The 26,568-nt window shown below is 43.3% G+C and overlaps 1 protein-coding gene across 4 annotated transcripts in view; it reads right to left on the bottom strand.

Moving 5' to 3' along the window:
- Nucleotides 1–26,568, bottom strand: part of PYGL (glycogen phosphorylase L) — a 63,572-nt gene that overhangs the window by 26,540 nt on the left and 10,464 nt on the right. For all 4 annotated transcript variants that reach the window (XR_009518347.1, XR_009518346.1, XM_060004573.1 and 1 more), the window contains exons 4-19: nucleotides 25,351–25,454; nucleotides 17,135–17,266; nucleotides 13,877–13,988; nucleotides 13,478–13,560; nucleotides 8,707–8,850; nucleotides 8,110–8,202; nucleotides 7,268–7,414; nucleotides 6,767–6,930; nucleotides 6,179–6,293; nucleotides 5,500–5,601; nucleotides 5,218–5,365; nucleotides 5,057–5,115; nucleotides 4,810–4,951; nucleotides 2,706–2,913; nucleotides 1,282–1,416; nucleotides 794–860 (exon numbers count right to left, since the gene is read on the bottom strand). Coding sequence is in view for 2 of the 4 variants with exons in the window: in XM_060004573.1 (XP_059860556.1) it covers nucleotides 794–860; nucleotides 1,282–1,416; nucleotides 2,706–2,913; nucleotides 4,810–4,951; nucleotides 5,057–5,115; nucleotides 5,218–5,365; nucleotides 5,500–5,601; nucleotides 6,179–6,293; nucleotides 6,767–6,930; nucleotides 7,268–7,414; nucleotides 8,110–8,202; nucleotides 8,707–8,850; nucleotides 13,478–13,560; nucleotides 13,877–13,988; nucleotides 17,135–17,266; nucleotides 25,351–25,454 (1,955 nt within the window). In the remaining 2 variants the exon portion in view is untranslated. The remainder of the gene's footprint in view (nucleotides 1–793; nucleotides 861–1,281; nucleotides 1,417–2,705; nucleotides 2,914–4,809; nucleotides 4,952–5,056; nucleotides 5,116–5,217; nucleotides 5,366–5,499; nucleotides 5,602–6,178; nucleotides 6,294–6,766; nucleotides 6,931–7,267; nucleotides 7,415–8,109; nucleotides 8,203–8,706; nucleotides 8,851–13,477; nucleotides 13,561–13,876; nucleotides 13,989–17,134; nucleotides 17,267–25,350; nucleotides 25,455–26,568) is intronic.

Genomic DNA, 26,568 nt, shown 5'->3' with positions numbered 1-26,568 from the left:
CAGAATGCTGGCCTTCTAGGTGGGCATCCTTTGGATCAGGGCCATCATTTTAACAGAAGGGACCATTGTGCAAAACCAACATTCACATTTGTGCATGCCCTCACTCATATTTTCCTCTCCTGCTCTGTTTCACTTCCATTTCTTTTCCTATACAGCTTTTCTACATAACAAGCATGGGTCATCCGATGATGGACACCTAGGTTGTTTCCATCTCCGGGCAATTTAGCAGATTTTTCAAATGCTGATGGTGGTCCCACCCGCTACTGGGTCAGAATCTCTTAGAGGGCGGTGGGCATCTGTACTTTGAAAAAACTGCTTGGTGATTCTGATGCACTTCTGGTTAAGGGCCCCAGCCCTAAATAGGCTCCTGGAGGGGCCTTGGCTTTGTCCATGCTGGGGCCTCAGTGCCCAGCATGGCCTGCCATGGAGGCACCCAATGCCCCAGTGCCTCTCTGTTGAATAAATGAGTGGGTAAAGTGAGTATTTAATTTCGCTTTATACTCTTAGTCTCTAGGATATGCCTGCTGCATGGTGGGTGCTCAATAAATATTGAATTATTTGTGACTTTTTACTTGGATATTAAAAAACCTACAACTGCAACTGAAATGTCAAATGCCAACCTTTGCCTGAATTCGGGAACAGTTAAGTTTTGATCTGAAAAACCTAAAGAGCTGCCTCACTTCCCATTTTTGATTGGTTGGTGGGGCCCTGTTATTTAGATTTAATAAAAAGAAACCAAAATTTTAATGAACCGTTAACTGGTTTCCTTTGTAAGTCTCGGCCATGTACTCACCATGTACAGCTGACTGACTTTTTCTTGACACTTGACGTAGGCTTCATAGTCTGCAAAAACTTTAAACCTTTTTTTGTGTTTAGAAGGAAAAGACAAAAAGCTTCATTAATAGATGTGTGCTAAGATTCCATTTAAAATTCTCTTTTGCTTAATGTCAGGCACGGCTGGCTTACCAGTCTGACACTTCTATTCACAAGGGTTTCAACCAGCCCTCAACCTTTCTTCCCACACGTGAGAATGTTATCACACGGATGCATCTGAAAGTTGGGTACACCCGTGGAAGGAGAAAAAGAATACCAAATTTGTGGGTCTTATTCTTAAGTCTTCTCCTTGCATTGTTAGTGGAGAATATCTAATTTTCCTTTCCAAGTCTACGTTAGCTTATCAGATCACAGATCTATGCTAATCTACATGTGTTGCAGTTGGTTTAAGATATTCTCATCCCCTTTCCACGGCCCAAACAGCACCATCTTCTTGTGGGAACTCACCTGTCATGATAAAATAGCATGTTGACTAAGTCTTTGAAGAGGTCAGGCTGCTTGGGAGAAAAGAAGCCCTTGTCAATTTGGTCGATGGCCAGCTTTAGCTCTGGAAGTGCCTCGTAATATTCTTTTGCCTTATACCTGTAGGGTCGGGGCGGGGGATGAGAAAAGGTTCTGTTAATGTTTGTTAATGACACACTGGACGCTACATTAGCTGTGAAAAATGCATTCAGAAATATGGCATTTATAAAGTCATTATAGAGTTCAACAGGGTATAAATGATACTTAACTAGATCCTGACATCTTTTTTCCCAACTAAATTTGATTAGTTCCTGGTAACCAAAGACACTAAGGACAGTAGATAATAAAAATCCTAGTCACAGAGCAATAGTCTAATCTGGTAAAATACAGTAAGATTCATTTCAAAGCAGGCTTTATGGCTCTAAACAAGCGTCGTACAGTTGCTTTTTTAAAAAAAGATTTATTATTTCTTTCTTTCTTTAATTTATTTTTGGCTGCGTCGGCTCTTAGTTGCGGCTCGCGGGATCTTTCATTGTGGCCTGTGGGCTTCTCTCTAGTGTGGAGGCGGGTTTTCTCTTCTCTAGCTGTGGTGTGCAGGCTCCAGGGCGCTTGGGCTCTATAGTTGTGGTGCACGGGTTCCAGAGCTCGTGGTCTCTGTAGTTTGCAGCACACGGGCTCAGCAGTTGTGGCGCGCGGGCTTAGTTGCCCCACAGCATGTGGGATCTTAGTCCCCTGACCAGGGATCGAACCCGCATCCCCTGCATTGTAAGGCGGATTCTTTACCACTGGACCACCAGGGAGGTCCCCGACAGTTGCTCTTTGGTCCCACAGATTCCCAAATTTGTTGCTACTGAACAAAAATTTACTTCCAAGGGTTGGGAAGTATATTCGACACCCTCCAGATTTTGTGATTGCTCTGGCTCCTTTGAGCAGCATCTTTCTTTACTTCTTATTTGAATCCAGGTTAATAAACCTATCCAGATAGTAAGTGGAACAAGTATTCTGGGTGCTTCTATACAACCAGGCCTATCATCTACCACATTTTAGTCCATCTCTTTGAGGTCTTAAAGGAACACTCGATGGTTTAAATAATAGGCAAAAACTTCAACTACCCACTGGTTCAGTGTTTTGATCAAAGTAGAGATCACAGATGTGGAGAAGTGAATAGCTCATGAGGCCAGCTCTGCCATGGCTGATAACAAATAGCAACGAGCCCACGTACCTGTGCCCAAGCTCCGTTCACTTTCACTTGCTGCGTGTAATAAGACTAATCTGTGGTCGGGAGGGTCCCCTGGCTCATGGGAGATGTTCTGCTGTCACTCTCATGGGACCTGCCTCAATGGGACACCTGGGTGGGCAGGTACCCTCCTGGGGGGATACCTGCTCAACAAGCAGGAGTGCTCTCTCACCCTTTCTTGTCCAAAGCAGCCACGTCCTCTATTCTCATGCCAAAGATGAACAGGTTCTCTTCCCCGGCTTCCTCGGCCATTTCCACGTTGGCCCCATCCATGGTCCCGATAGTCAGGGCCCCGTTCAGCATGAACTTCATGTTGCCCGTCCCCGAGGCTTCGGTGCCTGCGGTAGAAATCTGCTCCGACAGATCTGTGGCTGGAATGACTGCAAGCAAGGCATTAGTGACAGAATTAGTGATCCCGTCTCTCTGGATCCGCTTGTACGGTACCCAAGCATTCACCTAGCTGGCCTGTTCTAATCATTAAAGTAGTATGTGTACATCAAGATAAACATTCAAATGGTGCAGGATGGATCTCACGCTTCCCCTTGACTCTGGCAACCACTTTTGCCCCTTTCTGATGTGCTTCTTGGTGGTTATGGCCACAGTGCTGAATAACTCTATGCTTACACTACTCTTCCTTGGTCTATAAAAGTTAAAGAGCATCTATTGACTCTCTGCTATAAAAGTCGACGCTACTGTGAAGTAAAATTCCTATTTTATGGCCAGACAAGAAAAAGTTAAACATGAAAATTTTTCCCTGCCCTTTGGCCTCCTCTCTCCCTTCTCCTGTGCATTGTGTATCTGCATTAGGCATGGACCAAACCTCTCCATCAGCAGAAATATCTACTCAGCCATAAAGAGCAACGTTCTCCTGGCACCAACAAGACAACTCCTTAAAAGACAACATTCCTTCTCGATCTTGTAAGGGGTCACAATGACCCACCACTTTGTACCTGAAGATCTGGATTCTGTAAACTGTCAACAATACAGCATTTAATGTAGAGCCCCGTCTCGAAAAACTTATATAACTGCTTTGACTTCTAATGGGTGGAACAGTTCTTGGAACTTTCTGATCTGCTGTTCCTGGGTTATAATCCTCAGTTTGGCTCAAATAAAATTTTCCATTTCTTTCTTGGATGGGCTGATTAATTTTTTATCAACCTTACACTTCTCTTCTCCCCCTTCTTCCTTTCAGTTTTTGTTATGGTTTTATTTTTATTTCTTCTATTTCATAACTTTATAAAATATATCTAAACTTCTCTTTCTTGATCCTTAAGATTCAGAATCTTCCCTGACCCCTCTTTTGCAATCTGAGGAAACTGGATTGTGCCATTCCTTCCACTCCTTACCACCTTCCTTCCGCTTTCACTGCAGGGAAATAAGCCACAGGCAACTGAGGTGTGCCCAGGGCAGACCTTTCAGTCTGATTCACACAGAAGTTCCTGCTGCCTGCAGCATCCCTCCGGTGCCTCCGCTACAAAGCACAGGACCTGCTTTACTTTGAGAGCTTTACTTTGAGAGCTTATTTGTGGATTAGACATATCTTCATTTGCGCCCATAAAAATCTGGCTCTTTTTTTCTTTATGCAGACAGTTCTTAAATTGTAACATCAGAGGACCCAAAAACACCTCAGAAAGAGAAAGGTCCCTTTTCAATTCGGGAAAAGGGCGAACACACAGTTGGCATTTGCATGTGGGTGGTGCTTTGTGACGCAAATAAGAAAAGAAAGGGATGTTGGCTTCTTGCCAGTCTGCCTGTCCCCACATGGGAACTCCACGTCTGCTCTGAGCGCCTGTCTGAGGCACGTCTAAGCCTAGGGCTTTGGCAGCCTGACATCTGCCCTCATTCCCTGCTGCCACATGAACAAATGACAGCCCTTCTTTCCATGGAGTGACCAGAGGAATATCCGGGGATTGGGGCACTGGTGTTCTATTGCAGAACTGGGGCTGGGAACTGAAGATCTTTTTTTTCTTTTGTAGAGCATGCTCTGTACTTTACCAAAACCTCAGGGCCACCTCCTCCAACACCCAGCCCTGAGCAGCTGAGAAGAGGAAAATGTGCTTGCAGATGTAACCTCTGATGTGGAGTCTGGGGACAGTCATCTCAGTGTCACTTGGGTCACCTTAAACATTCTTAGCTTAGGGTCGTATTCTGCCTAAGAGTGACACCTTCTATCCTAAGTCACTGGCTCCCGAGGTCAGCTGCTCCATTTTTCTATAATGTGTAATCCATCCCTAGCATGTGCCCTGGCCCCGCATGGTTTGTGAGGACAGCACTACCTTTTTCAGCAAGAGACACTTTGTAGTTCTCCAGGAAGATGAGTTTCAACTTGCTTCCAACCATGGGGTCATTGTTCACCACCTCTGCCACTGAAGTGATCAGCTTTATGATCAGTTTGGCCATGTGATATCCTGGGGCAGCCTTGGGGAAGGGTGTGGACACATGACAGAATGCAGGCATGATGCAGTGGAGAAACGGCCAAAGAGACAAGAGCCCCCAAGTACCCAGGGAAGAGAAGCAACTTACTTTGCCACCGATTATAACTGTTCTGGGCACAAATAGCTTCTTCGGGTCTTTCTTAATGCCTGCAAAAGATGGAGAAGGGGATGGAACGGAGGACGGAGGATGGCCAGGGTGGTGAGAGCTCCACCTCTGGGGGCTGGTCGGGGGCTGCAGGGCTGACTCACGGTTGTACATGGTGACCACATGCAGGCAGTTCAGGAGCTGCCGCTTGTACTCATGGATCCTCTTCACCTGCACGTCAAACATGGAGGATGGGTTGATCTTCACTTTGTACTCCTTCTCCAGGAACTGAGAAAACTTCAGCTTGTTCTCCTGTTGAGACAGTGCATGGGGCCAGGGCCCTTTGGACTCAGGAGCATTGGGTGGGTGGTCTGTTTTTGAAGAGTGGGGCATGAACCCTCCAAGCAAGTGCCGCCGGGCAAAGCACCCACACCGGGAAGCCTCACCTGCTTCACGTTGGAAATCTCCCGGAGGAAGACGTCGTCGCCCAGGAAGCTGTTCAGCTTCGTCAGCTGGTTCAAGTCCTTCACATAGTCCTCTCCGATTTTCTTTCAGTTTAAAGGAAAAGGTGACTCGAATCAGGGAAGGCAGTCAAGCCCACATGAGCAGTTTCTATCAGTCTGTGGCAAGGGCTCACTTGCCCCTAACACTCGCACCCCACAGCACACAGAATGGCTTCATTCACAGGAGATGCTGAAAACGCCGTGTGGGAAGAACACTTGCTATACCTTCAGTGGTATTAAGTGTTAAAAACAGGAAATCTACCTAAAAAGAGTGACAAATAACCCAGGTTCTACTAGTTACTGTTAGAGGACAAACAAAGGTCCTGTTAGAGGACCTCTGTTATCCTCTTTTATTAAACAGGGGTACCATCTGTGTGTCATATGAGCACTGTGCACCAGGGCCAGCTGCGTAATGCGTGGGGTCTCTTTTTTCTGAAATCAAGAATTTCAAGCTGGCTACGGCGGAGAACGAAACCAGTGCGGAGCCCTGTGGGGTTGCACAGGCCACTGGCTTGGGGATGAAGCAGGCCCTGCTGCAGACTGGATTTGCAAGTTATAAGCGCACTCTCTGCCTCTTGAATTCCAGTCAGAAACCCCCTTTCCCTCGGCACTTCCCGGTTACCTCTGCTATTAACTCTGCCAGTCCTGGGTTGCAGAGTAACAGCCAGCGCCTTGGAGTGATCCCATTGGTTTTATTCTGAAACTTGTCTGGCTCTAGCTCACTGAAGTCCTTGAATCTGGAGATGGAAGAGACACATCACTAAACGTGGCTGGAACGGCAGGTTCCCGCATGCTGGATGAAGTTCAGGGTTAGATCTAAGGAGCAGAGTGTAGGCTTAGAAAGGTTAAATAAAAGTGGAGAGAGGGGCTGACAGCAGCTATGGGTGTCATTCTAAATAGAAATCCATTTGCAATTCAAAATAATTACAAGAAAAAATCCAATCTAATCACCTTCATATGATTCCCCAGCACTGACATATATATCAGACTTTTGAGCAGAAGAGTTTTGTTTTTTTTCTTGTAAGTCTAGAATTAGGACTGTTCAGAGAGGAAGGGCTTTTCCTTTTAGAGAAGGGTTCTTTGTATAGAAGACATTACTTTTAAATATTTCACGGGGCCTCTCCTCATCTCCAACCGCAACCCTGCATTCGCTAGCACCGTTCTATTCCTGAGCAATGTGAGACCCGCTGCGACGGGGGTGGAGGCTCACACTTGGTTCTTCACGATGTCTGAGTGAATTTTAGCCACGCCGTTCACAGCATGGGAGCCCACAATGCAGAGATGGGCCATGTTGATCCTTTTGCCTCCTTCCTCTTCTATCAGAGACATCCTTCTCAGGCGGTCGACATCTTTAGGAAACAAGGCGGCAATTTTCTAGGCAAAGGAAGAGAAAGGCCTTACTGGTCACTCAGGTTTCCAGCAACCCTGGGATAACGTTATTCACTTCCCAACCAAAACCTTTGATGGAGCAAAGGTAAGACTTCACTCCCACAGAGAGGAGTGAAGATGCCTAGGGAGATGCCATCCCTCCAGGTTAGTATTTTCAAAAGGATGTCATTAACAGAGCCCCACCCGGACTTGAGTGCTTTTGATGTATCAATGACTGAAAGATGTTTGGGCCTCAGGTTTGGTAAGAGGGAAGACTGCAGCCACCCTTAACATCTCTAGACCTCCTTCTCAAAAGGGTTATGAATCTGTCAAAGTGACTTACATCTAAATGCTTTTGATTCATCTCGTAAATGATTTGCAAATGTCGAGGAAGCAGCTTTTCCACCAGCTCTACAGGCCAGCGCTCCAGGGCTTCCGGGAGCACTGTATGGTTGGTGTAGGCAAAGGTCTTCTGGGTGATCTCCCATGCCTGCGGGGAGAGGGGGGCTCAGTGCTTGCCTCTGCAGGAAAGGCGGCCTGCAGGTGTGCCCCATCCTGCAGGCCAAACACTTCCTCAACTCCTGCCCGTCAGCAACAGGACAATTCTATCTGCATGTATACAGTTAGACACAATTCCGCTAGGTTCCTGGATGGTCCAGGTAATGGGAACATGTTTTTTTTTGGGGGGGGGGAGGGGGAGGAAAAGCAGTAAATTGTCTGATAAAATTTAGGACAGCATATGCTGATAAATCTTCTCTAGTATCCTAACTTGTCTTTCATTTATTAAACAAACAAAACTTGAGGAATAAAACTTCAGTAATGTTCTGAGAAAGTACCAAGTATGCTTAAAATCGGTGGAGACACCTTCAGTTAGCTGTATTCTGAGGCTAGAGAGTTTAATTTCGAATCCTTTTAGACACAAAAATGGCAAACACAATATAAGCCTTAATAATATAGCCACTGAGCTGTGTCCCATTAGCAATGTGTTTATTTATTTCTTAGTCTTACTCCCTGTAAAGCAGTAAGAGCTGAGACATGTCAGCGCCAGGGCAAAGTTTACCTTTAATTGTTGGAAGTTAGCAACAGTGACTTATTTTGAAAAACTGTGAAAGGCGCTTTGGGCAGAATCTCTTAAGCACAGATATTCTGGCCAGTCAAAGGAAAAAGAAGCCAAAGCATCCGGACCTTGGACCAGGGCAATTTTTCAATGTCCACAAAAATCCTCATCAGCTCAGGGATGGCGAGCGCAGGGTGAGTGTCGTTCAGCTGGATGGCAACCTGCAAGGGGAAAACCGACGTGAAGGTCACCAACGGCCCAGGCCCTTGTTCTCATCCGTGCCTCACACGTGCACCAAACAAAACGTCTGCCCTCTACGGAAGGCTTTAAGTATCCTGTAGCTACTCAGTTTTCTTTTTTAATTGAAGTATAGTTGATTTAAAATATTGTGTTAGTTTCAGGTGTACAGCATAGTGATTCAGTTAATATATAAATATTCTCAGATTGTTTTCCATTATAGGTAAGTAAATTTCCTGTGCTACACAGGAAATCCTTGTTGCTTATCTATTTTATGTATAGCAGTGTGTATCTGTTAATCCCATACTCCTAGTTTGCCTCCCTCCACCCCCTTTGGTAACCACAAGCTTATTTTCTATGTCTGTGAGTCTGTTTCTGATTGGTATATAGACACTCAGATTTTTTTTAGCATGGAGACAGAGGAGTAAATCTGATGGAAGTCCTGATGCCCTCAGTTGTTCCCGCCTGCGTTCGGGCTGAATACTCGCCTGATCTGGGAAGGCATCGAACGCAGTTCCGGCACTCCTGCTGGACCCAAGCTTAGAGGCTTTGAAACGTCGGATGACATCTTGCAAGGTAGCAGCCACCACAAAGTACTCCTGCTTCAGTCTCAGCTCCTTCCCTTCAAAAAACTTCAAGCCAGAGAGACTGAGTGAGAGGGCTCACATTGCTAGGAGTGGCCAGAACATGGGTGGCGTCCCCTACCAGGGGACTTTAAGGCTAAAGCCCATGGGATGTCTGGTGGAAGCTGGCAGGTTGAATGCCAAGCATCAGCCTCCTGAAACTCCACTAAAATGACAGTAAAGGGATTGAAAAAAGGCATGATAAAGGATGAAGGGAATGGAGAGAAGACAACAGCAACAACTTTTCAGAAGCTGAAAAACAGATGGATAAATGGTAAACTGAACCAGAAGACCCAGGAAAGCTGCATCCTGACCTGGTAGTGGAGAAAAGCCAAAGGAACAACCCAGTGTATACACTGAAGCTCCCAAAAGGCCCAAGAATTGTCAGCATTGGGTGCCTCCAGAAGTAGGGGTGAAGAGGGGGTAAAAGGTTAGTGGGGAGCCTAAGAAGCAGTTGGCCTCAGACCTCCTCTCCAATTCCCTCAACTGGACAATCTCCTTTGCCAACTCAGGCAGAAGCTGGAGGTCTGTTCTCTGGAGATGGTATAACAGGGGTCTCTGGACTGGAGGGCAGCAGGTAAAGTCGGAGGCAGGGGTACCATCCCATACTAAAAATGGGGGAAGAGGCTCAGTGAAAGTTTATGTACTGAATACTGATGCTTTCAGTCTTCATCTCCCAACTGAATTTGAGAACACAGGCAGCCAGTGTTAATTCCACCAGGAGAGAAGCTGCAAGCGTCTTCTCTAGGGAATTCGACCAGCACAGGAGGGAGGACCTAAAGACATGGACATGAGGAACTCCACCAGGAAGCGGCCCCAGCAGGTCACAGGTGAGGGAAACCAAATAGATAAATCCCAAACAAGTGTACAGAGCTCCCCAAAACTTGTTGGTACCTTTCTCTTAAGTTTCAGTGGGCAGCTAAGGACCATTAGACAGCTAAGAAAAACTTCTAAAACATGTTAAAATAATAAAAGCCAACTTAGAGGTAACAGAGATTAGAGAAAAGAATGATTATAAGAATACTACCGGTATCCTCAGATAGATTAGATATTGTATTCAAGGAATACGAATAAGATGCTTCAAGAAAATATCTAGAGCAAAAAAAGATTACGTGGAAATTAAAACATAACAGCCAAAGTGAAAAACCCAATAGGAAGACTGGAAGAGAGAGTTGTGATTGCCCAAAACGTGAGCAGGAAGACAAAGAGATGATAAATAAAAGAAAAAAGGTAAGAAGACTAAAGAACCAGTTGAGGATGTTTAACAATTCCAGACTGTTTCTCAGAGAGCTGTAGTCCTGTGTCCCCAGACTGAAAGGGTACCCAGGCGTGATAAGTGAAAGCAGACTTACACCAAAGCACACCCCCCAAAACTTTTAGTACACTCGGAGAGAGGCGTTTTGGAGAGGGACAGAGGGAGGGGAAGAGGGAGAGGGAGACTAGAAGCTTTCAAAGGGGGAAAAAAGCAGAATTCAAACAAAAGATCAAGAATCCAATTGCACTGTACTTTTCGGCAACACCAACAACTAGGAGATTAAAAAAAAAAAACTTTGAGTCTTCAGTATCCAGGCAAACTCCCAATGAGAGGGAAAAATAAAGACATTTTCCAACATGCAAGGTCTCAAAAAAACCGACCTCACTTGCACCCTTTCCTAGGAAGCCCCAGGCATGTGTACTACCAAAACAAGGGAGCAAACCAAGACGTGGGATCCTGGAAACAAATGATCCCCGAGAGTATATGAGCACAGACGTCCTCAGAACAATGGGAAACGTAGATCCCAGGATGATAGCGGAGCAGCCAACCAGAAGAGATCCAGAAGAGACCTCAAGAAGACTGAGTCAACAGAACACCTAAGGTGTTTGAATATATTGAGAGGAAATTTCTACGACTGGGGTAGAGTGCAGGCTAAATTAGGGAGAAGTACTCAGAAAACCAAGCAAACAAACAAAACAATGATTAACTCCAGGAAAGGAGAACATTTTAAGGAAAGGAAAAATAATCAAGAGACGATGACATGTATTGTGCACAGATCAGCTGTCTGTAGCACTGACAGCGTCATAATAATGTAAACACTAGCTGAAGAGCTAGTGCAAATCACCATGTAATTATGTTGAGAGAGTGGGAATAGAAAATGTGTTTTTGTGGTGGGGGTGGAAGTCTATGGGAGGAAGGGAGCTAAACTCTCATCTTCAGTAGCGGGGAGTCAATATTGTAAAAAGAGGAAATCACGAAGCAGCAGTAACAGCATGTTGTTAGAAATATGGAGGTAAGTATCCAGGAAAGCAATTCAAAGCAAGGGGATGTAGTTGCTTTGGGGAAGTGGGAAATAGGAGACTGATTTTATAGTAAGCCTCAGAGAGCTGCTTTTCTCTTTAAACTATGTGCAGGTACAACTTTGATAGAAGTTTAAAAACCAAAAGAAAAATTTAAAGTCATTAATAGGAAACTGGATTGATATTACCAATGGGAATTTATAGGTGGTAGAATTTGGAATTTTTTTTTTTTACTTGGTAGTTTTTTATATTGCTTATATTTCTTTTTCTAATAGCATGTTTCATAGTAAAAAATATAATGAAATCATTATTCTAAAAAAAGCACATGAATCCATCCACAATGAATTTAAATGTTTATTGAGTTAGGGGATTTTTAATGTGCTAGAAATAAATGATTAATTAAACAATCACTGACCTCAGTTAAGTTCAAACTACTGGGGAGAGACAGATGTATAATCAAGGCTTGAAATCAAACAAGACAGTTTTTAAAAACATTTATGTTGTATTTAAGTGTATACACAGTACTTTGGGGACCTGAATACTCAGGTGATATCTTTATCTGAGCCCTGAAAGCTAAGTAGGAATTTGAGGTGAGCGCAGAGGGCCAGAGTATTCCCTGCACGCAGAGGAAACCTGGGCAAAGCATGGAGGTTAGAAAGAACAGGGCAAATAATCCTCTACAGCTGGGACCTATTGCTAGGGCAAGATCACAGAGGATGTGTCAGAACTGATGACCACATAGATGAAGATACACCTACGATTCTGTACTTCTCTTAGGGGTAAGCAAAAGCCTTAAAGAATTTTAAGCAAGGAAAAAAAAAATCTCATTAGTTGCAGAGTGAGGACAGGGGGGCGAGACTCTTGGAAGACAGACAAATAGGGCTATGGCCAAGTTGGGGAGAGGGAATGAGTCTGTTCTTGTGGTTACAGTACGAAAAAGATTTATCAACTTCTACTTAAAAACAAGCATAACTCTGAGAGCTACCTTTTCTGCCCAATGCATTTAGTCAACTTTGCACCCCATGCTAACCTAGTATGTGTTATCAATTGTTGTGGATGATTATTTCCAAGTAAAGTTAGGTTTGGGCCCTACTGAAGATAGGAGGATGAATTTCAAGCCCCTTCTAGTTAAACAATCCTGCAGGCTTGGGTTTGGCTAGGCAGTGTGGCCCCAGTCTTGGAAGGATTCTTACTTTAATTGACCTTGAAACAGAACAGTCTTTTGCTTTTGCGTTACAGATTTCTTTTAAGGTACTGAAGCCACATCGTTTCTCCCAAAGGAAAAATAACACATACCATTAAGTTCCTAAAAATGCTGCAGCAAATCCACTTAATCCTCCTTGGAGATGGGTTTAACACTAAGTGGACATCTGGTCTTAGGATCATTTATGTCCTAGTCCCCAAGATCCTTGTTTGGTGGACATCTTTGTGGAGCAGGGTACTAGTTTGGTTACTTCTGAGATTATTATTTAAAAAAAAAATCATTATAGCGTCCAGAAAATTATTTTACTCATGGAGAAGTTAGAGCTAAGTATGTTTTAACCCACTAAGAATCCATAACGTGGGCTTCCCTGGTGGCGCAGTGGTTGAGAGTCCGCCTGCCGATGCAGGGGACACGGGTTCGTGCCCCGGTCCGGGAAGATCCCACATGCCGCGGAGCGGCTGGGCCCGTGAGCCATGGCCGCTGAGCCTGCGCGTCCAGAGCCTGTGCTCCGCAACGGGAGAGGCCACAACAGTGAGAGGCCCGCATACAGCAAAAAAAAAAAGATCCGTAACAGGCATCTGAGATCCAGTTCCAAGTGTTTTTTTTTTTTTTTCTTAAACTAAGTTATTTTTCGTGTAAACTTTGGAATGATCACCTATAAGAAAAAGTTTAATGAGATAAATAAGTGGCATAAGAAACAAGTGTCTGCTCCTGGGTCTATTCTGAGGTCCATGACCCCACCTTGCCTTGGGTCAGAGGAGACCCATGAGTGAGGGGAAGAGGACAGGCAAGACACCTCCAGGGACTTCTGATGCTGTGGATGAAATTTCTGTTTGGAAAGGAAGGAGTGCTTCACCTGTACTGCACCTCATCTTTTATAGCCAGGTTTTGTTTTGAAATACATGTACAGAGCCTCCCAATTAGTGATGGGGTCACTAATCAAGGGCGAAACACCAATTCTGACTTCATGAATTGTACAAATTCGTTTTCCTTACATGGGTGGGAGGGGAAATCTACACAAGTCAGGAAGAGATATAGTGATTATTCCTCACTGAAGGAAAAAACCCAGTATTAAGTATGTGCTTTATGGCTACTGAATAGGTGCTTCTGAAATAAGCTGCTTCTGTTTCCACTGAGAAAGCAAGCTTGATCACTCACATTATCATTGGGATAGAGGACCCGGGAGATGTTCTCGGCCAGATTCCGGTCCAGCACAGCCTGAATGTAGTCTCCAACGTTAACTGAGGGAAACGTTAGAAAAATGAATAAACAGACGAGCCAACCACTGTTTTCAGAAGCCCCCTGATCTCACCTGATGCTTGTTGGGTACCATGTGGGATTCCTAAAAATCCAAAGAGATTTCAGCAAACCTTCATGCTGTGATTCACATGACAGTCTAGACTGAAGGACTGATTTAACCATGTGCCCCATACCTGCTCCATATAATGCTTTAGTCACTAAAGAGTTTGGATCAGAAACTCAGTGCAACTTGGCTCTAATTATTGGACAGAAAGATTAAAGGTACACATGAGGAAAGGGAGCCCACGCTGTACTCACAGTCTCTGAGGTTAAAGTCATTGGGTGCGCGAGCGGACCAGAGGCGCATGGTGTTGACCGTGTTGTTCAGATATCCAGGCACCGGGGTGTCATATGGAAGAGCAAGGACCACCTGCGGGGTGAAACCAAAGCAGCTACTTACTGTTACCCATGTGGATGGAGGAGGTTGAACAGAGGTGGGAGACAGCAGCTGGAATTTGGTTCCTGGCTCCATCACCAACTCAAACTGTATGATCCCTAAACCAAGCTAAGGGTCCCAAGGCTGGAGGTGGTATTAGGGGCCATGTCGGTCCTCCTCCCACTTGGAACAATATGGATGGCTGGAATGACCCAGACAGATGGTCCCAGATGGTCCTCCACATCATTTCCACACTGACTTCCCTTTGTGTCCCTTGCCCTGATCTGGACACAGATCTTTCATGTTTCAAGATCAAGCCATTGCTCTAAAGATAGCAAAATATGATATGCAAAGTGGTAAATGTGAATCTGTACCCATTAAAAAACAGTAATCAAGACAAGTTTCATGTAGGCTATTCAATGATCTGATTTCAAATATGGTGAAAATTAGCAGAATAGGAAATTTATGAAGATAAATATTACATATGATGTTTAAAATGCTATGCTGGATTTTTCAAAGTTGCACGAAGAAGAGTTATTTTAGTGATCTAACAAATAAGCTGATAATTAGCTGAGATGTGTCTAAGAGGTGAGCTTTGGAAAATTTAGCTCAATATTTGTGACAGTCATGGAAATAGAGAAGAACGGGAAGATGAACCATGTTTCACATGAATTTAAAATTTATGTGGGAGAAGACAATTTTCTATTCCCTGCCTCATCAGAATCAAGCTCTAAGGAAGGGGAATGACAGATGGATTGAATTGGAGGATGCTAGAGATCATCTAGTGCAACTTAAGGTGTTTTGGATATGAGGGGAATGAAGCTGCGAGAGAAGTGACTTACCCAAGGTCATAGTCAGTGGTAGTGTTGAAACCTAACCACAGATCTCTTTAATTTGGTCTGCTGAATTATGAAGGAATGAAACACTCTAGCCTATATCAATCAGCCACATACATTCAGTCATGCTTTCATGAACATCATAACCACAGAGTAATAAATCACATTTATGTGAATATCTTTTACTAGGAAATAAAGATCTCTGGAGTTCTAAGAGCAAGTTGTGGTCAGTCAGGAGAAGTCACTTACAGAGTGGGACTCTGAGTCTGGGTCCAAACATGACTTGTCCTTCTGACCCTCAAAGCATAATTGAGGCAGCTGGGGAAGCACATGGCTTGGAGGTCCCTTTAGAGAACTTCAGGGAGAAGTTGCCACCTCAGAGCTCACACGAGGCTGTGCTTTCTTTGGGATGCTCCCATCGTGGTGGGAGCATGAGAGCCAGGACTCCCCTCATGAGCAATGTCCCATCAGCCTGGGCACTTGTTCAGAGATGCACTGCAGTGTGAGGCTCCTTCCTGAGAATCCTTCTTTCCTCTCTCTCTTCACAGGTGTCACACCTGCGTTGCAGTCTGAACGACTTCCCCCCTCCTCCCGTCCCCTTTCCCTTTATCTTTCACAGGCATTTCTGCAATAGATCACTTGTACTTCTAATTCTCCCTTCTGTCTGCTTCCCAGAGGACCTGAACTGACACAAGAAATGAAACAAGTAACTCAGTTTACTGGAAGCCTTCACAGCAGGCATACATGAGGTCTGACCTCACTAGCTACAAATCTGGGGCTGATCAGGCAGTGGCATCAATCCATAAAATTCTGCACAGGTTGGGTCAGCTCACCCTTTATTACATCTGCCCCATAAACTTGCCTTTGTGGGCACAGAAAAACACACTCTCCCTAATTGAATTTCTGGATGTATTATGAAAATGTCTAGAGGTGCTTTGTAAATATATCATCAGGTCATCATAAGGTCATCAGTGGGACTTACGAAGTAAACAGAATGCTTCCAGGATTGGGAGTATAACCTGCGTACGTTTAAACAGATCAGAAGCCACTGGAAGTTTTAGACACCAAATACTTGCTAGATTAATACCCAAAACATGTGAGAATTCTTTAGGCATATTAACAATTGATTTGTTGCAGTTCTTATGGTCATATTTGTAATCAACTGCAACTCAGTTGTGGTCTATTGTTTAACCAAAATAAAAGGGGAGTGGTGGATAGAGGGAAACATCTTGAAATTACAGTATTAGTTTCTTCCTTATTATATATAATGACCGATTTTAGCTTCTAATCCATTATTTCATATGCTGAAAAAATCACGTTCAGATAGGAAAAACTTCAAAAGCAGTCTTTCTTTTGTGAACTGTGAATAGCCTTGCATGGATTAGCAGAATAAAGCATCAGCTTAGAAGTCCACTATAACATGGGTCTAGAGTCCGCAAACCAACTGCATTTAGCATTATGATACTGAATTTTGTTCCTGATTTTGCCATATAAGAACAGCATTTCCTTGGTCTTTACCATTTTCTTTAAGCTTTTAAAGTGGCCAGTGAGACATCTTTTCTGGCCTAAGACTATATTTACTAAACAGATATCTCAAGTGGAGCCTCCAGTGGTTGGACAGTGCGATCCAGTAGTTCTTAGGGGTTATTTATCAGGACGTATGAAGACAGCAAAGCACAAACCACCCCTAGAGGAGCTGAAAAGTAAATTGTTCAGTAGCAGGGTAACACTCGAATGTGGTGGCAGGATAAATACACGGCCGTGAATTAAGTACACTTGGACCGACACCAGCATTATTTCTCTAGAAGTGATTTGGCACACAGTAACAGAGTGCATTTTGCAGTATTTTGCATTGTTTTTCTTGACTTTGTAATGAAGAAGAACTCTGGTAATCCTTTGAATAAATACTTCACTTTAAAAATATTTACCCCTTAGAATTTACAAGTCAATGTACATATGGCAGTGGGGTGAGGAATGACATTTAACTTTATTCAATCTTGGTTTCAACAGCTTTATATAAAACTGGAGAGCTAAGCATTATAGAATGCTTAGAATTGATTAATTTCTTATAAACCAGATGACAAAATGACCCTGGTAAGTCACTTGACCTTGGGGAAGTCACTTCTCTCTTGGCCTCAGCTCCCTGGTCTCCAAAATGAGTGGGTTCACCAAGAGACGTAACAGATTTATTTATAAAAATATACTTTATTATTCAATATACAACACACTATACTCAACACCACATACACGTCACACGCTGTGCCATCCTCTATACAATGCTCAGCGCGAGGACTCTCAGAATACCTGCGTGTTGATCCACTTGGTTCCGGCCTCTGTGTGCTCTACGTTCCCGTAGAAGTGAACAGGCAGCATGAACTCGGGGCGGGCCTTCTCCCAGGGGTTTCCGTGCCTGAGCCAGTCATCTGCCTCTTCTATCTGCAAAAAGGACATGGCTTAGAATTTGTTTTTCAGGAGCGGTGGACCTAGCCCTTCAATTATATCAAATTAAAAATATTTGGGGGGACTTCCCTGGTGGTGCAGTGGTTAAGAATCCGCCTGCCGATTCAGGGGACACAGGTTCGGTCCCTGGTCCACGAAGATCCCACGTGCCTCGGAGCAACTAAGCCCGCGAGCCACAACTACTGAGCCCATGTGCCACAACTACTGAGCCTGCACTCTAGAGCCCGTGAGCGGCAACCACGGAAGCCCATGCGCCTAGAGCCCGTGCTCTGCAACCAGAGAAGCCACCGCAATAAGAAGCCCGCGCACCGCAACGAAGAGTAGCCCCTACTCGCCACAACTAGAGGAAGCCCGTGTGCAGCAACAAAGATCCAACGCAGCCAAATAAATAAATTTATAAAAATATATATATATATTTTTGACTGAATCAACTCAAGAATACTGTTTTGGCAAGAAAGATGTTGGTTCTGTCAATTTCAGTTCATCTTTGTTATTGTCGTACAGCCTAAATCAACAACAATACTGGCTAGTATTGCTCTAAATGTTTTATACATATTATTGCATTTAATCCTCATAGCAAATATAGGAGGGAGCTATGGCTTCTCCCTTTGTTAAGGAAATTGTAACTTGCTCAAAGTTGCACGGATAGTAAATGATACAGGTAAGATTTGATGGTAGGTCTGTGAGTTCTAAAGCCTGTGTCTTAACATCTGTGAATCCAATTGTCTAGCTTGAGGGAAAGAGAGAGGCTTCCCAGGGATGTTTATTGTTGGATACCTGGACCTGATGGGTCCTACATTATGGTTTCTGTCAAGAGCTTTGTGCCCTGAAAGCACAGAATCGGTTGAGAAAAACTACTCATAGAAAGCTCCCTTAATAAGGCTTATTTCAGTATAGGCACAGAACACTATTACTTTTTTTTTCATTTTTTAATTTGGAGTATAGTTGATTTACAATATTGTGTTAGTTTCAGGTGTACAGCATAGTGTTTCAGTATTTTTGCAGATTATATTCCATTATAGGTTATTATAAGATAATAGGTATACTTTCCTGTGTTATACAGTATATCCTTGTTGCTTATCTATTTTATACATAGTAGTTTGTTAATACCATATCCCTAATTTGTCCCTCCCCCTGTTCCTTCTCCCCTTTGGTAACCACAAATTTGTTTTCTATATCTGTGAGTCTGTTTCTGTGCTGCATATGCATTCATTTGTATTATTTTTTAGATTCTACATATAAGTGATAACGTATAGTATTTGTCTTTCTCTGTGTGACTTATTTCACTAAGCATAATATTATCTAGGTCCATCCATGTTGCTGCAAGTGGCAGTATTTAATTCATTTTTTATTGCTGAGTAATATTCCATTGCATATATATACACCACATCTTCTTTATCCATTCATCTGTTGATGGGCACTTGGGTTGCTTCCATGCCTTGACAATTGTAAACAGTGCTTCTATGAACACTGGGGTGCATGTATCTTTTTGAATTAGCGTTTTCATTTTTTCCAGATATATACCCAGGAATGGAATTGCTGGACCATATAGTAGTTCTATTTTTAGTTTTTTAAGGAACGTCCATACTTATTTCCATAGTGGCTGCACCAATTTACATTCCCATCAACAGAACACATTTTGAAGTCTTTGTTTAATTGAATCCTTATGGAATTTTGATCTGATAATGAACTATTATTTATTTATTTATTTGGTCATGCCAGGTCTTAGTTGCAGCATGTGTGCTCCTTTGTTGCAGCCGGGGTGGGTGGGGGGGCTCCTTAGTTGCAGCTCACCAGCTCCTTAGTTGCGGCATGCGAACTCTTAGTTGCAGCACGCATGTGGGATCTAGTTCCCTGACCAGGGCTGGAACCCGAGCCCCCTGCATTGGGAGCGTGGAGTCTTAACCACTGCACCACCAGGGAAGTCCCATGAACTATTATTTCTAATTCGTTTTGAAAATGACATATACTAAAATGTAAGGAATTTCTTTTATTGACAATTACAACATTTTCCCATGTATTTATGTCAATTTATAACAAAATATTTCTCATAAAAATTTAAAAATCTAATTTGTATTTAGGGTATCCTGGACATCAAATGCATTTTGTTTTCTATAAAGAAACAAATAAAAATGCCAAAACAAGAACAAAAGACACATGGTGGGGCTGGGGTTGCATTTTTAAAGTAAAGGTATTATGAGTGAAACCTTTAAAATATTCCATATACATTAAAAAATGCAATCGTGTTCTGGCAAGAAGGGAGGGGTAAGGTTTTTAGTACAAAGCTCCCTTGTCAATGAGATTACCCCCAATATGGTTATTTTACCTACCTGATTCCTCATCCTTCCCTCTTAGAAAACTCAGCTTTAGTTTAAAAAGATATTAATGATGAATTATGACACAATGCTGGATCCTTCATGATCACCTATGTATGAGTTCAGTGTCTGCCCCAGGCACAGTGTGGACAGAGGCAAACAAACACAGCTATCTTTTGAGATATTAGACAAAACATTAATGTCAACAACCAGACAAGCAAACACACATCCATTTATTCAAACATTGATCATATTGGGAATGCTAGTAAGCTGCCCATTAACAAGAGCTACCAGCATCATGATGAATGAAAAGGGGACACACAGAAACAACATCTTCGGATAGAAGGTCTGGAATTAGAGAGCTGCAGGAGGGTGTAGCAGATGCAGGATGAAGCCTAGGGAAGGCTGGACCTAGATGTGAGCTAATCAGTACAATGCACCTTGTTAAAATGCAGAGTCTCAGGCAGTCTGGGGAGGGGTCTTAAATTTTCCATTTAAAAATTTGCATCTTGGGGCTTCCCTGGTGGCGCAGTAGTTGAGAGTCCGCCTGCCAATGCGTGGGATACAGGTTTGTGCCCCGGCCCGGGAAGATTCCACATGCTGTGGAGCTGCTGGGCCCGTGAGCCATGGCCACTAAGCCTGCGCGTCCGGAGCCTGTGCTCCGCAACGGGAGAGACCACAACAGTGAGAGGCTCGTGTACAGCAAAAAAAAAAAAAAAAAAAAGAAAAAATTACATCTTAACATGTAGCCGGCGGGTACACAGTGCAGCAGGGAGCTACACAGCGATACAAAGTCAGGAACTGTAATTCAGAATTGAGACTTCGGCTATCCCATTCATAAAGAGAACAAAAATACAATTAAAATTTAACAAGGAAAGGACTGAATTTTATCAGTTGATAAGAAATTGGTTAAGTTAGAGTCCTCTAGCTCGTGTTAATAACTAGAAACTCTATGAAAAATAAATGAGGATATGCACAAAGATCAAACATCCTGACTTACAAAACACTTCACGCTGCACTTAGGCAAGAGCAGTGTTCTGGGTTTCAAATTACTGGTCAATGTGAACACACAATGCTTCCTGTAACAGGAAAGAACCTTACGGCCTATCTGCCTCACTTCAGCATTCAGGACTGTTGTAAAATACACCTTAAGTTTGTACATGAACCAGGAGAACGAGGAGGCAGAAACAGCATTCCTCTCAAAAATCATGTCCACAGGTGAGCTGACAAGATATTTTCTGCTGCAAAATGCAGCAGAAGCAGACTCTTCTCCCCTCAAGCACTGTGAAATGCCCGTACAAGAGAGGCTGAACACTGGGCTTCCCACCACTGGCCGGCCCCTCCTGGCCTCCTTTGCAAATCAGAAGCTGCATTTGCTCTTTTGAGGACACGCTGTTAAGCAACAAGGGACTAGTCAGCCAGTCACTCTCAATGTTGGTCTGATTTTTCCTGCCAAATAATGGCTGGTTTTCGTTCCACTGGGTTAACAAGTTCTGTAGGAGAATAGGACTCCTAGCTTGCTGCTCTTTATTGAGTCTCTTCCTGATTTTGGCAAGAAATCAGCCAACACTTCCCTCAGTTATGCAAAGCCTGTTTTTAAGGTAAATTGAAAAATAGATATTTCATAAAAGCAAGCTGGTCTGAGCAGATCAGAGGAGAAACAGAGAACTGCCTCCAGCCACCCCAGCTCAATCCACAGAGGCTGCAGGATGGTGATAAACCTCCTTTCTATCTTGCTTTCTTCCAACAAATCAACAAACTGGTCTGTAAATTTAGATTTCCACGTAACCAGTGATCCCTGAGTGCACTAACTTGCTGAGCCATATGAAGGGCAGGGGCCAGACGGGAGGAGAGCTTCCATTTATATACAAGTGGGCTGTGTGGATCTGAACATCCCAGATGAAAAGGAGCTGAGACAAAGCAAGCAGGAGACTGTGGCGTGGGGAGCAGCGTGCCCGCCTGGGTGGTGGTGGCAGTGGTGGTGTGTGTGTGGGGGGATGCATGGCAGCTGGATCTGGGGTCTTCCTAGAGAGATTACTCGGTGGGATCTATTCCAGCCAGCATGGAAGCAGAGGTCAGCTCAGGGCCTCTGTGAGTGACTGAATTCGAAGAAACGCTTTTCCCCTCAACTGTAGGATACACGGGACATGAAGAACCAGTGAGCAACCAACAGGAGTTGTCAACAAACTTTGCTTTCTGATGGTACCAGTCATTGGTAAATGTTTCTGGGGAACACCAGGAATTCAACAATGGCCAGGAGAGGGAGGCTTGCTGGGTAATGTGAACTGTGCATGGCTAGGTATAGCAGGGTTCTAAGAGAAAGAATGTTCCAGCAGACTGCTTGATTCAACCCTGAGATTTCTACTATCAGCGTCTTTCCACTCAGAACTTTAGCGTGTGACTGTTTAACTTGAGGCTGTCGCAACTGCCTTTCCCCCTCTTCCTCCCAGTGGCCAGACATTTTCAGAGGACTATGCTGAGAAGGTCTCAATGATCCCCATTAGAGTTCGAGGTAAGTCAAGCATTTGAGCAATAAAATTGTTTTCCTTGGGGGGTGGGGTGGAGTTCACAACACACACTTTATTACTGCAAATCTTCCTTGAAGAGAGCCTTCAAAAACTGAAAGTCTATCAACCTTTAAAAATCTTCCTAGTTTGTGCAATTTTCATTAGCCTTCTCCATTGTAAGAGCAACCATGTAGCTGATGTGAGTAGAGCAGTGACCAAAAGGCATTCTGCTTTCCTGGAAGATATTTTTTGTTTTTCACGGAAACAGTTTCTTTTTTATGTTTGCTTTTTAAAATCCCATCCCAGTGAACAATGGCTACGCTAGATAAAATTAGGTGTCCTTCTGACTCAATTTCAGTTGTAATGAAAGAAGTGATGATGTAGTAAAGCTAGCTTTGGAGACTAGCAAAAGCCACTTGGTCTCTCTTTTCCCTTTAAAAACACTAGCATATATACTTCTTGGGTCTCACAGGAGAGAAGGGATGGTTTCCTGAAATAAGGCCAATTTAAAAGTAGCAAAGGTCATAGGTGGGATTAATAAAGAGTGACCTTTCATAAGACTTTGGGGGAAAATGCACTTGAAAGACAATTTTTTGAGACTGATCTGCTGAGTTAAAAAAAAATCTTTCACAGAAAAGTAAGAAATAAAATCCTTAAACATCCTGGGGTATAATGAGTACCATACAGGATACAAAGACTGAGAAAGGATACCATGTATCGCTTGGTCAGGTTGTGTTAAAATCTTGGTCCAACTGGAAATGCCTGCCAAGCTAGGCTTCTCACCATGTAACCCTATATTACTTCACTGTGGAAGGGAACCAATTATTTTGTTTTTATGTCTTTTTTTTTTTCTATTTTTTTGTGGTACGCGAGCCTCTCACTGTTGTGGCCTCTCCCGTTGTGGAGCACAGGCTCCGGACACGCAGGCTCAGCGGCCATGGCTCACGGGCCCAGCCACTCCGCGGCATGTGGGATCTTCCCGGACCGGGACACGAACCCGTGTCCCCTGCATCGGCAGGCGGACTCTCAGCCACTGCGCCACCAGGGAAGCCCCGTTTTTATATCTTTTTATGATTTTAAAATACACATTTCTTATGAAATATGCGTCATGTAGGAGAACAAGCAGAAGATAGTCAAAGTCACCCATAATCTTATCTCCCAGAGATAATTAATTACTGTTGAAGCTTTGACGTTATTTTTTTTTTCTAGCACTTTATCTTTTTGGTTTCTTTTGGATAGGTCATACTATCCAAATGATCCTATACCTCCTTTTTTCAGCTGTCATAAACAATTTCCCATTTCATTATAATTAATTAAAAACATGATATTAATGGTTACATTAATATTTTATTATATAATACCACAATTAAAAAAATTATCCTCCTTTTATTAGGCCAAATTAACATTTCATTGAGTGCCTATTTGTGCAACAGACATTTTACATATTTTCATAGTTCTGTGAAGCTGGCATCTCCATTTTGCAGACAAGAAAAGTGAGGGTCAGGGAAGCTAGGTAACCTAATCAAGACAACAAACTTCATAAGGGTAATGAGTTGCACTTAGGCCTCAAATTAGAAATTAGATCTCATATTAGGGCCCAATTTTTTTCCTACCCAATGCTGCCTCCTACTTGATTTAGGAGTAGCTAAAGATACACTGGTTCTTAACAAAATTTGGAAGTTTGTCTTTCAATATGTTCCCAGTATTCTCCTCCTGGGACTTCCCTTGGTGCATTCTCTTATATCAAATCTTTCAGTGCCCTCCTTCTTTGGCCCGGAGTGTCCAAACACTGAGGGAGGGGAAAGTGGATGGCGGTGACACTCAGCTTCTCATCCTTCCTCTCCCCTGGGATCAGCTCCAGCCTAGGTCCCTCAACCCAAGGCCTGATCACGCTGACCTTGGACTGACTCTTGGGAAGGCTCAGAGAGCTCAGGCTTCTTGAATATCCAGTATCCTTTTGCCAATGATGTGTGTGTATGAGACAAAGATACGGAGAGAAAAAACCTCAATCACACTTAGCATCGGGGAAAACTGTCCATGCCAGGGCTGACTGTAGTTCAAAGAGTTACCAAAGATAAAAAGATACTTAAGAATCTAGTTTGGTTATATAAAAATAAAATGAGAGTCATTTGTATGCATTCATTACTATTTGTGCAGTTTTCTACAGAGCACTATAATTATACATATTACATATGTGCCAGAGTTTTTTAATATAATAGTTAACAGGACTGCCTGCTTTCGTCTTATAAAAAAAATTAGAACACTGAGCTTACATATCTTGTAAGATAGGCATGTTAAGGAGGGCAAGACTCTGAGTGTAGAAAAGAATACTGAATGTGGACCTGGAAATCTGGGGATATACAGCCTTATTTGCCAGCTGTGTGATCGGAGGTGACTTCCCCTCTTAAGACCTTCAGTTTTCTCACCTACAAAAATGGTGACATGCTTCCTACTATCAGGAGTTATTGGGGGACTTCCCTGGTGGCGCAGTGGTTAAGAAGACGTCTGCCAATGCAGGGGATACGGGTTCGAGCCTTTGTCGGGGAAGATCCCACATACCACAGAGCAACTAAGCCTGTGTGCCACAACTACTAAGCCTGCGCTCTAGAGCCCACGAGCCACAACTACTGAAGCCTCTGCGCGCCTAGAGCCCGTGCTCTGCAACAAGAAAAGCCACTGCAATGAGAAGCCCACGCACCCCAAAGAAGAGCGGCCCCCGGCTTGCTGCAACTAGAGAAAGCCCGCGCGCAGCAAAGAAAACCCAATGCAGCCGAAAATAAATAAATAAATAAATAATAATAATAATAAAAAAGACCCAACGCAGCCATAAATAAATAAATAAATAAATTTTTAAAAAAAGAAAAAAGTTATTGGGGAAATCATGAGCTAAAAGATGTGCTCCTCCATTTTATATGCTGCAGAGATAGGACACTGCACATTATAGGTAGTCCACATGCAGGCAATCAGTGATAACTATCTTCAGAGCACCCCTGTGAGTCTGGCACCGTACAAGATGCTACGGACCTGGTGGTGAATGATATTGGCGATACCGGCAGGCTCTCTGCTCTTAGGGAGCTTACACCTCAAAGTGGGAAGACTGACAGTATTCACTGATGTCAACCAAATGCCACAGAAAGTAGTAAAGCTCTACGTAAAATGTCCATAAGTTATAAACCATCCAGAACACCATGAAGACAAAGGACTTTAATGACAAAATGAAAAAATATGTCTCACGTACCTGCCATCCATCTCGAATCTTCTGATTGAAGATTCCATATTCATATCGGATGCCATAGCCGTAGGCTGCAAGCCCCAGAGTTGCCATGGAATCCAAGAAGCAGGCTAAATTAAACAGAGCACAGGCCACAGGCAGCGTCACCAAGGTTACTCAAAATTCTGTCTTTCTCTAAAAAACATGGCAGCCACAAAACATTTCTCTATGAGAAACCATATTTGTATCCTAAAGCGGAGACTGCAGCACAGCGGGTATTAAGTTTTTAAAATAACACTCTAATTATAGAATAAACTATAGAAAAGGTAGAAAATACAACATGTAGAAAGAAGAAAACAAACATTTATTACCTCACCATCCAGAAATAACCACTGTGTTGGCATTTCATCTGAGAAATGCCAGATGTCTACGTTAGAAATGTCCTTTATTATGTCTATGCTAGAAATTCCTTTATTATGTCTGTTCCTCACACTGCCCTTTCTAGGGGAAGCGGTCTCCATGTCCCCCTGCTTGAAAAGACGTGTATAATTTACATGTAAATTGACTGACTAGCTGGACATCTGGGGCAGACTCTCTTTCTGGCTAATGGAATTCCAGTGTGGTTCACATTATCAGGTGGCCTTATGCTTCAGGGAGGCTGGACCAACTGAATCTTGACTAAACTTCTAAGCTAATCATAGTAATTTTATGTCCTTCACCAGTTTGGGTTTTGGCATGAGCATTCAATGACATTCAATCCAATGAGAGGTGCTAGAAAGCCTGCTGGGTACAGTGAAAGATTTTCCTTACTGCTGCCATCTTTCTTCCATGAAGGTAAAGTCAAAAGAACCATAGAGACCCAGAGTCCTGACAGAATTGTCTGCTGAATAAATTAATCTTAAAATGGCCAACCTCTGAAGTTCTCGTTCTGTGATAATACACGTCCTTGCTGGCGGAACTAGCTTTTGCTAGGTTTTCTGTTTCTTGTCACCAACGGCTTTAATGACAGAGCACCTGATCTAGAGCAGTCGATCAACAGGTTGGGTAGGATCTATCTTGTGGTCAGGAGGAATTTTAGGGGTTACGCTAAGCATGGTGCCCCTCTCAGGAATCTGAACTGAGAAATATACAGAGAATGAGAAAATATAGTAGGATCTAAAACTGAAAAGAACATTGAAAATTGCAGATCAAACAGGAAGAGACTGAGCTAGGTTCACGGTGGGGTCCTAAAACAGATCCACAAAG

This window comes from Delphinus delphis, chromosome 2, assembly GCF_949987515.2.
Source record: "Delphinus delphis chromosome 2, mDelDel1.2, whole genome shotgun sequence".
NCBI classification, from domain to species: Eukaryota; Metazoa; Chordata; class Mammalia; order Artiodactyla; family Delphinidae; genus Delphinus; species Delphinus delphis.
The sequence above is the reverse complement of the archived record's forward strand: the minus strand, read 5'-3'. Positions and strand labels throughout refer to the sequence as shown.